This window comes from Protomyctophum bolini (assembly GCF_963924005.1).
Source record: "Protomyctophum bolini genome assembly, chromosome: 14".
NCBI classification, from domain to species: domain Eukaryota; kingdom Metazoa; phylum Chordata; class Actinopteri; order Myctophiformes; family Myctophidae; genus Protomyctophum; species Protomyctophum bolini.
This window is the reverse complement of record NC_137875.1, coordinates 542,757-555,256: the sequence shown is the minus strand read 5'-3', so window position 1 is coordinate 555,256 and position 12,500 is coordinate 542,757. Positions and strand designations below refer to the sequence as shown.

Genomic DNA, 12,500 nt, shown 5'->3' with positions numbered 1-12,500 from the left:
TGATATTATATTAGTATCACTGTGATGTTATATTAGTATCACTGTGATATTATATTAGTATCACTGTGATATTATATTAGTATCACTGTGATATTATATTAGTATCACTGTGATATTATATTAGTATCACTGTGATATTATATTAGTATCACTGTGATGTTATATTAGTATCACTGTGATATTATATTAGTATCACTGTGATGTTATATTAGTATCACTGTGATATTATATTAGTATCACTGTGATATTATATTAGTATCACTGTGATGTTATATTAGTATCACTGTGATATTATATTATATTAGTATCACTGTGATATTATATTAGTATCACTGTGATATTATATTAGTATCACTGTGATATTATATTATATTAGTATCACTGTGATATTATATTAGTATCACTGTGATATTATATTATATTAGTATCACTGTGATATTATATTATATTAGTATCACTGTGATATTATATTAGTATCACTGTGATATTATATTAGTATCACTGTGATATTATATTAGTATCACTGTGATGTTATATTAGTATCACTGTGATATTATATTATATTAGTATCACTGTGATATTATATTAGTATCACTGTGATATTATATTAGTATCACTGTGATATTATATTATATTAGTATCACTGTGATATTATATTAGTATCACTGTGATATTATATTATATTAGTATCACTGTGATATTATATTATATTAGTATCACTGTGATATTATATTAGTATCACTGTGATATTATATTAGTATCACTGTGATATTATATTAGTATCACTGTGATGTTATATTAGTATCACTGTGATATTATATTATATTAGTATCACTGTGATATTATATTATATTAGTATCACTGTGATATTATATTAGTATCACTGTGATATTATATTATATTAGTATCACTGTGATATTATATTATATTAGTATCACTGTGATATTATATTAGTATCACTGTGATATTATATTATATTAGTATCACTGTGATATTATATTATATTAGTATCACTGTGATATTATATTAGTATCACTGTGATGTTATATTAGTATCACTGTGATATTATATTATATTAGTATCACTGTGATATTATATTAGTATCACTGTGATATTATATTAGTATCACTGTGATATTATATTAGTATCACTGTGATATTATATTATATTAGTATCACTGTGATATTATATTATATTAGTATCACTGTGATATTATATTAGTATCACTGTGATATTATATTAGTATCACTGTGATATTATATTAGTATCACTGTGATATTATATTATATTAGTATCACTGTGATATTATATTAGTATCACTGTGATATTATATTATATTAGTATCACTGTGATATTATATTAGTTTTAGTATCACTGTGATATTATATTATATTAGATTTAGTATTACTGTTACATTATAATTACTACTTTCATTATAGCTCTGCCTCCACTGTGTCTGTTTATTAATAATAATATTTATATGCTTCCAGCCCTCCCTCCCCCCCTCCCCCCTCCGCTCTGCCCGCTGTTTGCCAGTCTGGTCAACGTCCTTCAGTCTGACGTCCTGCTGGTCATCCTGGGAGCGGTTCTACAGTGGGCCACCGAGCCTAGTACCGGACACTGGTCTGAGTCCATGTTACAGAGGGTAAGACCCCCCACGGACCCCCAGGGACCCCCTAGAACCCACCTAGTACCGGACACTGGTCTGAGTCCATGTTACAGAGGGTAAGACCCCCCACGGACCCCCTAGAACCCACCTAGTACCGGACACTGGTCTGAGTCCATGTTACAGAGGGTAAGACCCCCCACGGACCCCCAGGGACCCCCTAGAACCCACCTAGAACCCACCTAGTACCGGACACTGATCTGAGTCCATGTTACAGAGGGTAAGACCCCCCACGGACCCCCTAGAACCAACCTAGTACCGGACACTGGTCTGAGTCCATGTTACAGAGGGTAAGACCCCCCACGGACCCCCAGGGACCCCCTAGAACCCACCTAGAACCCACCTAGTACCGGACACTGGTCTGAGTCCATGTTACAGAGGGTAAGACCCCCCAGGGACCCCCTAGAACCCACCTTGTACCAGACACTGGTCTGAGTCCATGTTACAGAGGGTAAGACCCCCCACGGACCCCCTAGAACCCCCAGGGACCCCCTAGAACCCACCTAGTACCAGACACTGGTCTGAGTCCATGTTACAGAGGGTAAGACCCCCCACGGACCCCCTAGAACCCCCAGGGACCCCCTAGAACCCACCTAGTACCAGACAATGGTCTGAGTCCATGTTACAGAGGGTAAGACCCCCCACGGACCCCCTAGAACCCCCTAGAACCCACCTAGTACCGGACACTGGTCTGAGAGCATGTTACAGAGGGTAAGACCCCCAGGGACCCCCAGGGACCCCCTAGAACCCACCTAGCCAATGTACTCTGTGTACTATCTATATGTAAACTCTTCATTTCCATAAAGATGTGGCGACCTCCCGATGGGGTCGCGACCCACGGGTTGAGAAGCCCTGACCTACGAGACAGTCACATGGAAATGTTCCAATCCAAAAGAAAAATCAGATCCAACATGAGTGTGTGTGTGTGTGTGGTGTGTGTGTGTGTGTGCATGGTGCGTGCATGGTGCGTGTGTGTGTGTGTGTGTGTGTGTGTGTGTGTGTGTGTGTGCATGGTGCGTGTGTGTGTGTGTGTGTGTGTGTGTGTGTGTGTGTGTGTGCATGGTGCGTGCATGGTGCGTGCATGGTGCGTGTGTGTGTGTGTGTGTGTGTGTGTGCATGGTGCGTGCATGGTGCGTGCATGGTGTGTGTGTGTGTGCGTGCATGGTGCGTGTGTGTGTGTGTGTGTGTGTGTGTGTGTGTGTGTATGTGTGTGCATGGTGCGTGCATGGTGCGTGCATGGTGCGTGTGTGTGTGTGTGTGCATGGTGCGTGCATGGTGTGTGCATGGTGTGTGTGTGTGTGTGTGTGTGTGCATGGTGCGTGCATGGTGTGTGTGTGTGTGCATGGTGCGTGCATGGTGTGTGTGTGTGTGTGTGTGTGTGTGCATGGTGCGTGCATGGTGTGTGTGTGTGTGTGTGTGTGTGTGCATGGTGCGTGCATGGTGTGTGTGTGTGTGTGTGCATGGTGCGTGCATGGTGTGTGTGTGCGTGCATGGTGTGTGTGTGTGTGTGTGTGTGTGCATGGTGCGTGCATGGTGTGTGTGTGTGTGTGTGTGTGTGTGTGTGTGTGTGCATGGTGCGTGCATGGTGTGTGTGTGTGTGTGTGTGTGTGTGTGTGTGTGCATGGTGTGTGTGTGCATGGTGTGTGTGTGCGTGTGCGTGCAGGTCCTCCATCTCATCGGCATGTCTCTATTGGAGGAGCAGCAGCAGATTGAGAACAGCTCTGGAGACGATGACATCACCTTCAACTTCACCGGCAAGATATCACGTTAGTGCACACACACACACACACACACACACACGCACACACACACACACACACACACACACACACACACACACACGAACGTTGTACCATGACGGACATCTACGTCATGGGCCCTTAAACAGTTAACGTGTTAATTAGCTCTTTATTTAATGATGAACCTCCTAAAACTCTTAGCCAGTGATTCAGTCCGCTCAGCGTGACCACCTCCTAAAGACTCTTAGTCAGTGATTCAGTCCGCTCAGCGCGACCACCTCCTAAAGACTCTTAGCCAGTGATTCAGTCCGCTCAGCGCGACCACCTCCTAAAGACTCTTAGCCAGTGATTCAGTCCGCTCAGCGTGACCACCTCCTAAAGACTCTTAGCCAGTGATTCAGTCCGCTCAGCGTGACCACCTCCTAAAGACTCTTAGTCAGTGATTCAGTCCGCTCAGCGCGACCACCTCCTAAAGACTCTTAGTCAGTGATTCAGTCCGCTCAGCGCGACCACCTCCTAAAGACTCTTAGTCAGTGATTCAGTCCGCTCAGCGCGACCACCTCCTAAAGACTCTTAGCCAGTAGCCTCGGAAACCCAGACGTTTTTATTTCCAGGGAGAAAAAAAAAGTCTGGGTCTGAGTCCACTTCAATTCGGCATAGAGTAGCGCAAACATTGCTCACTCTCTGCTGATTTCTGATTGTCTGCACCTTTGTAAAATTGACATACACACGCACACATGTACACACACACGCTCCTCTCTCTCTCTGTCGCTCTAAGTAATTAGTCTCATGTCGCGCAGCTGCTCATATATTCTCCCGGCGGATCCTGCCGGGAGCTGCCTATGCCATAAAAAGCATAGGTGAGTTCCAGGCTACTTAGCCAGTGATTCAGTCCGCTCAGCGTGACCACCTCCTAAAGACTCTTAGCCAGTGATTCAGTCCGCTCAGCGCGACCACCTCCTAAAGACTCTTAGCCAGTGATTCAGTCCGCTCAGCGTGACCACCTCCTAAAGACTCTTAGCCAGTGATTCAGTCCGCTCAGCGTGACCACCTCCTAAAGACTCTTAGCCAGTGATTCAGTCCGCTCAGCGCGACCACCTCCTAAAGACTCTTAGCCAGTGATTCAGTCCGCTCAGCGCGACCACCTCCTAAAGACTCTTAGTCAGTGATTCAGTCCGCTCAGCGTGACCACCTCCTAAAGACTCTTAGCCAGTGATTCAGTGCGCTCACCGTGACCACCTCCGCCATCGCTGTTTTGGGGAGACGAGGAGGCGCTTCTTCTTCTACAACCAAACAGAATGGTGGTGAATGGTGGCTGTCGCTGAACTACCGCCCCCTTGCGGCTGGCGGCGGTTATTTAACTGCCTTTAATCTACAAACCAGATTGTCAACTGTGTGTGTGTGTGTGTGTGTGCGTGTGTGTGTGTGTGTGTGCGTGTGTGTGTGTGTGTGTGTGTGTGTGTGTGTGTGTGTGTGTGTGTGTGTGTGTGTGTGTGTGTGTGTGTGTGTGTGTGTGTGTGTGTGCGTGTGTGCGTGCGTGTGCGTGTGCGTGTGTGTGTGTGTGTGTGTGTGTGCAGGTCCAGTGGACGGTTCCAGTAACTCGCCCAGTATCCTCTCTCTCTTGGAGACTCTCCACAACGCTCCACACCTGGAGGTCCACAAGGACATGATCCACTGGACCCTAAAGGTAACATTTACACCATGAAGCCACCATCCCTTAGGACGGTAATACATGGTGCAACTGACCACAACGTGTAGTTTGCTGTGGTCTCCATGGTAACGTGTAGTTTGTCCTGGTCTCCATGGTAACGTGTAGTTTGTCGTGGTCTCCATGGTAACGTGTAGTTTGTCGTGGTCTCCATGGTAACGTGTAGTTTGTCCTGGTCTCCATGGTAACGTGTAGTTTGTCCTCGTCTCCATGGTAACGTGTAGTTTGTCCTCGTCTCCATGGTAACGTGTAGTTTGTCCTGGTCTCCATGGTAACGTGTAGTTTGTCCTGGTCTCCATGGTAACGTGTAGTTTGTCCTGGTCTCCATGGTAACGTGTAGTTTGTCCTGGTCTCCATGGTAACGTGTAGTTTGTCCTGGTCTCCATGGTAACGTGTAGTTTGTCCTGGTCTCCATGGTAACGTGTAGTTTGTCCTGGTCTCCATGGTAACGTGTAGTTTGTCGTGGTCTCCATGGTAACGTGTAGTTTGTCCTGGTCTCCATGGTAACGTGTAGTTTGTCCTGGTCTCCATGGTAACGTGTAGTTTGTCCTGGTCTCCATGGTAACGTGTAGTTTGTCCTGGTCTCCATGGTAACGTGTAGTTTGTCCTGGTCTCCATGGTAACGTGTAGTTTGTCCTGGTCTCCATGGTAACGTGTAGTTTGTCGTGGTCTCCATGGTAACGTGTAGTTTGTCCTCGTCTCCATGGTAACGTGTAGTTTGTCCTGGTCTCCATGGTAACGTGTAGTTTGTCCTGGTCTCCATGGTAACGTGTAGTTTGTCCTGGTCTCCATGGTAACGTGTAGTTTGTCCTGGTCTCCATGGTAACGTGTAGTTTGTCGTGGTCTCCATGGTAACGTGTAGTTTGTCCTGGTCTCCATGGTAACGTGTAGTTTGTCCTGGTCTCCATGGTAACGTGTAGTTTGTCCTGGTCTCCATGGTAACGTGTAGTTTGTCCTGGTCTCCATGGTAACGTGTAGTTTGTCCTGGTCTCCATGGTAACGTGTAGTTTGTCCTGGTCTCCATGGTAACGTGTAGTTTGTCGTGGTCTCCATGGTAACGTGTAGTTTGTCCTGGCCTCCATGGTAACGTGTAGTTTGTCCTGGTCTCCATGGTAACGTGTAGTTTGTCCTGGTCTCCATGGTAACCTGTAGTTTGTCGTGGTCTCCATGGTAACGTGTAGTTTGTCCTGGTCTCCATGGTAACGTGTAGTTTGTCCTGGTCTCCATGGTAACGTGTAGTTTGTCCTGGTCTCCATGGTAACGTGTAGTTTGTCCTGGTCTCCATGGTAACGTGTAGTTTGTCCTGGTCTCCATGGTAACGTGTAGTTTGTCCTGGTCTCCATGGTAACGTGTAGTTTGTCCTGGTCTCCATGGTAACGTGTAGTTTGTCCTGGTCTCCATGGTAACGTGTAGTTTGTCCTGGTCTCCATGGTAACGTGTAGTTTGTCCTGGTCTCCATGGTAACGTGTAGTTTGTCCTGGTCTCCATGGTAACGTGTAGTTTGTCCTGGTCTCCATGGTAACGTGTAGTTTGTCCTGGTCTCCATGGTAACGTGTAGTTTGTCCTGGTCTCCATGGTAACGTGTAGTTTGTCCTGGTCTCCATGGTAACGTGTAGTTTGTCCTGGTCTCCATGGTAACGTGTAGTTTGTCCTGGTCTCCATGGTAACGTGTAGTTTGTCGTGGTCTCCATGGTAACGTGTAGTTTGTCCTGGTCTCCATGGTAACGTGTAGTTTGTCCTGGTCTCCATGGTAACGTGTAGTTTGTCCTGGTCTCCATGGTAACGTGTAGTTTGTCGTGGTCTCCATGGTAACGTGTAGTTTGTCGTGGTCTCCATGGTAACGTGTAGTTTGTCCTGGTCTCCATGGTAACGTGTAGTTTGTCCTGGTCTCCATGGTAACGTGTAGTTTGTCCTGGTCTCCATGGTAACGTGTAGTTTGTCCTGGTCTCCATGGTAACGTGTAGTTTGTCGTGGTCTCCATGGTAACGTGTAGTTTGTCGTGGTCTCCATGGTAACGTGTAGTTTGTCCTGGTCTCCATGGTAACGTGTAGTTTGTCCTGGTCTCCATGGTAACGTGTAGTTTGTCCTGGTCTCCATGGTAACGTGTAGTTTGTCCTGGTCTCCATGGTAACGTGTAGTTTGTCCTGGTCTCCATGGTAACGTGTAGTTTGTCGTGGTCTCCATGGTAACGTGTAGTTTGTCGTGGTCTCCATGGTAACGTGTAGTTTGTCCTGGTCTCCATGGTAACCTGTAGTTTGTCCTCGTCTCCATGGTAACGTGTAGTTTGTCCTGGTCTCCATGGTAACCTGTAGTTTGTCGTGGTCTCCATGGTAACGTGTAGTTTGTCCTCGTCTCCATGGTAACGTGTAGTTTGTCCTGGTCTCCATGGTAACGTGTAGTTTGTCCTGGTCTCCATGGTAACGTGTAGTTTGTCCTGGTCTCCATGGTAACGTGTAGTTTGTCCTGGTCTCCATGGTAACGTGTAGTTTGTCCTGGTCTCCATGGTAACGTGTAGTTTGTCCTGGTCTCCATGGTAACGTGTAGTTTGTCCTGGTCTCCATGGTAACGTGTAGTTTGTCCTGGTCTCCATGGTAACGTGTAGTTTGTCCTGGTCTCCATGGTAACGTGTAGTTTGTCCTGGTCTCCATGGTAACGTGTAGTTTGTCCTGGTCTCCATGGTAAAGTGTAGTTTGTCCTGGTCTCCATGGTAACGTGTAGTTTGTTTTCCAGGTCGTCTCCAGCAACAAAACCATGAGAGAGAGATCGGCCTCCACGTCTGCCGACACCAGCAACACACACACGCACGACCAGGTCTGACACACACACACACACACACGCACACACACACACACGCACACACACACACACACACACGCACACGCACACGCACACGCACACGCACACGCACACACACACGCACACACACACACACACACAGGGCTGGGTGATATGACTTATCGTATAAACGATAGAAAAGGTCTATCGTTTATATCGCCGTGTCGCAAAACAAGCGTTTTTTCCGTCACGGTGCCCAGACAGCCAGTGACTTAGTCCCATCAGCGCAGCTTGTAGATCTGCTATTTTCGGCATGCAAACAAAGTGTAAAATGACTCATACTGGATCTCTTGTCCACTAGAGTCCCTTCCTGACATTTTATTTGTTGACGAAATTGTCAATATATTTAGCCTTACTTTTAGTCATCGTAGCTTAGTGCAGTGGTTCCCAAAGTGGGGTCCGGGGACCCCCAGGGGTACCTGAGGGAGTTCCAGGGGGGACCCATCTATTTTGTTCATGTTCATAAAGTGCTAAAGTGTTTAAAGCAGTGGTTCCCAAACTTTTTCATGTCAAGGACCCCCAAATTGACACTACTTAGCCTGTGGACCCCCATTTGAAAATATATGCCAGGGACCCCCATAAGAGAAGACGTCTACATTTAGACGTCTACATTTAGACGTATACATTTAGACAGTGTCCCCCCGAGTGCCTCCCCAGTGTCCCCCCGAGTGCCTTCCCAGTGCCTCCCCAGTGTGCCCCTGAGTGCCTCCCCAGTGTCTCCCCAGTGCCTCCTCAGTGCCTGCCCAGTGTCCCCCAGTGTCCCCCCAGTGTCTCCAATAGCAATACAAGAGCAATAATACAAATTAATCTTAATGTATTAATCTTATTAATTAATGAATCAAATTAATTAATTAATCAAAATTGCGGCCTGTGCCCAGCACCATGCCAAAGCTTTTTCCTGCAGGAAACACTGCTTGTGGTTGTAAATATATTGTTATCCGTGTTGCGAGGATGAGGGGGTACCTGGAAAAATATCTACCCCAAAAGGGGTACCTGGTCCAAAAAAGTTTGGGAACACCTGGCTTAGTGTTCATTTAACTCTGTCCGTGGAAAAAAAGGGATCGTGGTTTTAGTAGGAAATGAACAGCTGTTTCTGTCGCCCCCTGCAGGCGCTGCGGGACAAGGACAAGGCGGAGAGGAAGAGGAAGGCGGAGCTAGCGCGCGCGCGGCGGGAGAAGATCATGGCTCAGATGTCTGAGATGCAGAAGAGCTTCATCAACGACAACAGAGAGCTGTTTGAGCAGAGCCTGGACGACAGGGACCCCCCTGTTACTGACAGGTAGGGACCCCCCCGTTACTGACAGGTAGGGACCCCCTAGGGACCCCCCCGTTACAGACAGGTAGGGACCCCCCTGTTACAGACAGGTAGGGACCCCCCTGTTACTGACAGGTAGGGACCCCCCTGTTACTGACAGGTAGGGACCCCCCTGTTACTGACATTTAGGGACCCCCCTGTTACTGACAGGTAGGCTGAGGGACCCCTAGGGACCCCCCCGTTACAGACAGGTAGGGACCCCCCCGTTACTGACAGGTTCCAGAAGTCCAGGTGTGCGTGGTTCTAACCTGTCCCCCTCTCCCACAGCGCTCCCAGCATGGTTCCAGAGGTGTGCGTGGTTCTAACCTGTCCCCCTCTCCCACAGCGCTCCCAGCATGGTTCCAGAGGTGTGCGTGGTTCTAACCTGTCCCCCTCTCCCACAGCGCTCCCAGCATGGTTCCAGAGGTGTGCGTGGTTCTAACCTGTCCCCCTCTCCCACAGCGCTCCCAGCATGGTTCCAGAGGTGTGCGTGGTTCTAACCTGTCCCCCTCTCCCACAGCGCTCCCAGCATGGTTCCAGAGGTGTGCGTGGTTCTAACCTGTCCCCCTCTCCCACAGCGCTCCCAGCATGGTTCCAGAGGTGTGCGTGGTTCTAACCTGTCCCCCTCTCCCACAGCGCTCCCAGCATGGTTCCAGAGGTGTGCGTGGTTCTAACCTGTCCCCCTCTCCCACAGCGCTCCCAGCATGGTTCCAGAGGTGTGCGTGGTTCTAACCTGTCCCCCTCTCCCACAGCGCTCCCAGCATGGTTCCAGAGGTGTGCGTGGTTCTAACCTGTCCCCCTCTCCCACAGCGCTCCTAGCATGGTTCCAGAGGTCCAGGTGTGCGTTGGCCCGGGGCGTGGCGGTCCTAACGAGCAGCAGCTGGTCACCTGCATCCTGTGCCAGGAGCAACAGGAGGTCAGAGGTCACGGCCAGGCCATGGTGCTGGCTGCATTCGTCCAGCGATCCACCGTCATGTCGCAGAACAGAGCCACGCCCCTGCCACACCCAGGTACCGTAGCCACGCCCATGTACCGTAGCCACACCCCTAACCACGCCCTGTCACACCCATGTACTGTAGCCACGCCCCTAACCACGCCCCTGTCACACCCATGTACTGTAGCCAAGCCCCTAACCACGCCCCTGTCACACCCATGTACTGTAGCCACGCCCCTAACCACGCCCCTGTCACACCCATGTACTGTAGCCACGCCCCTAACCACGCCCCTGTCACACCCATGTACTGTAGCCACGCCCCTAACCACGCCCCTGCCACACCCAGTTAACGTAGCCACGCCCCTAATCACGCCCATGTACCGTAGCCCACTGTTCTCTCCTCAGAGCATCATGACTCATACGTAGTTCTGTATATAAACATTAATATTTAATATTTAATATCTCCTCAGAACATCACGACTCATACTACTTCTGTATATAGATAGATAAACATTAATATTTAATATCTCCTCAGAACATCACGATCCTCTGTTTTCGCACCCTGACCTGAACTGTGGAACTCACACGGGGAGCTGTGGTCACATCATGCACGCCTCCTGCTGGCAGAGGCGAGTACTGCCCCCTAGCATTGACCACCTGCGTGCGCGCGTGCATATGTGTATAGCATAGTATATATGTATAGTTTATATGTGTAGTTTCATTATATAGATATCCCACTGCTACGTTCTTAGCTTATACGCATGTTTCATCATAACTACTTTTTATGTATGTGATGTATTGGCCATGCTTTTGTTCTTGCCTAATGTAAGTCGCTCTGGATTAAGAGCGTGTGCTAAATTGTAAATTGTGTGCGTGTGTGTGTGTGTGTGTGTGTGTGTGTGTGTGTGTGTGTGTGTGTGTGTGTGTGTGTGCGTGTGCGTGTGCGTGTGCGTGTGCGTGTGCGTGTGTGTGTGCGTGTGTGTGTGTGTGTGTGTGTGTGTGTGTGTGCGTGCATGTGACCTGTGTGTGTGTGTGTGTGTGTGTGTGTGTGTGCAGGTACTTCGAGGCGGTGCAGGCGAAGGAGCAGAGACGTCAGCAGCGTCTCAGAGTTCACACGTCGTACGACGTGGAGAACGGAGAGTTTCTCTGTCCTCTGTGTGAATGTCTGAGTAACACCATCATCCCTGTGCTGCCCAGAGCCACACACACACACAGGTACACACACACACACACACACACACACACACACACACACACACACACACACACACACACACATTTGAATTATTTTATTTGGATCTGCACAAGTGGTGCATACAGAATAGACCCAAACACTGATCAGAATTAGGTTATACAATATATGGTCCAACCAAGCTGCTGCACATGCTTAACACACAGAGGGAAAAGAAGGGAAAAAACAAATAAATATATATATATAGCACATTGTTGACATACTATATACTTGATACTACTAGACAGGATGTTTGTTTTGGGGTTTTTAAGCCACCTAGGGATAAATGAAACAACGCCTTCTCCAGACAGACAGACTGCCCATAGTAGCCGAGACAGAACAGTATTTAGCCAGCTTTTTTGCATTTGTTTTTAGCAATCCGCCCAATTGCAAACCCCTGAGCACAAGTTTGTGGAAATATCTCACTATGTTTTTATGTATTTTGTATGTGTTTGATGTGCATGCAGTGTTCTTAGCTTACTGTAAGTGCTAAACATTGTAAATGGATCACATGTATGAGAATACATTTTTTTTAAATTTTAAATAAAATGTAAAAATAAAAAATACAGTACATTTACCCAACCCCACAGTTTACTACTCTAGGCGAGGCACTCATGCCAGTGTCCTCTGATGGTAGAAGTGTACCAAACTGCCTCCCCCTGGCCAGCCGGGGCGCCTGATGGAGGGGAAAGGAACTGGTTAGAATAACGTGTTCCTTCCACGCGCTACGTCCAACCAGGGAAACTCCCCCATGTCAGGTGTAAAGGAGCAACTTGGACACTCAGGCATGAAGGAAGCATGAGTTCAAGTCCGTTGCTCTCCCCTTGTCCCCCATATATGGGGACTAGGTTGGTGGAGGGTGTGTAGAGCCCAGGATCACATTAGATGATTGACACAGGGGTGAAAAATGGGTTACAAAATCGTGGGATAAAAAATAATATATATATATATATAAAAAAAAAGAAAAGAAGTGTACCTTACAGAACTACGGCCTGGGTCTGTCATCTGTCCAATGAGTCCATTCAGTCAGCGATCCAGCCTGCTCATGAACTTGAATGTCAGGTTCCTCAACAGAGCCATGAACGTAGTGAGT

General features: G+C 47.8%; 1 protein-coding gene across 1 annotated transcript in view; it reads left to right on the top strand.

The window, feature by feature from the left end:
- ubr2 (ubiquitin protein ligase E3 component n-recognin 2) overlaps nucleotides 1-12,500 on the top strand; it is a 94,015-nt gene that overhangs the window by 64,370 nt on the left and 17,145 nt on the right. Inside the window, exons 27-34 of the mRNA XM_080782475.1 lie at nucleotides 1,491-1,645; nucleotides 3,330-3,432; nucleotides 4,983-5,092; nucleotides 7,844-7,924; nucleotides 9,058-9,227; nucleotides 10,053-10,252; nucleotides 10,712-10,805; nucleotides 11,233-11,391. Of these exons, the coding sequence (XP_080638601.1) occupies nucleotides 1,491-1,645; nucleotides 3,330-3,432; nucleotides 4,983-5,092; nucleotides 7,844-7,924; nucleotides 9,058-9,227; nucleotides 10,053-10,252; nucleotides 10,712-10,805; nucleotides 11,233-11,391 (1,072 nt within the window). The remainder of the gene's footprint in view (nucleotides 1-1,490; nucleotides 1,646-3,329; nucleotides 3,433-4,982; nucleotides 5,093-7,843; nucleotides 7,925-9,057; nucleotides 9,228-10,052; nucleotides 10,253-10,711; nucleotides 10,806-11,232; nucleotides 11,392-12,500) is intronic.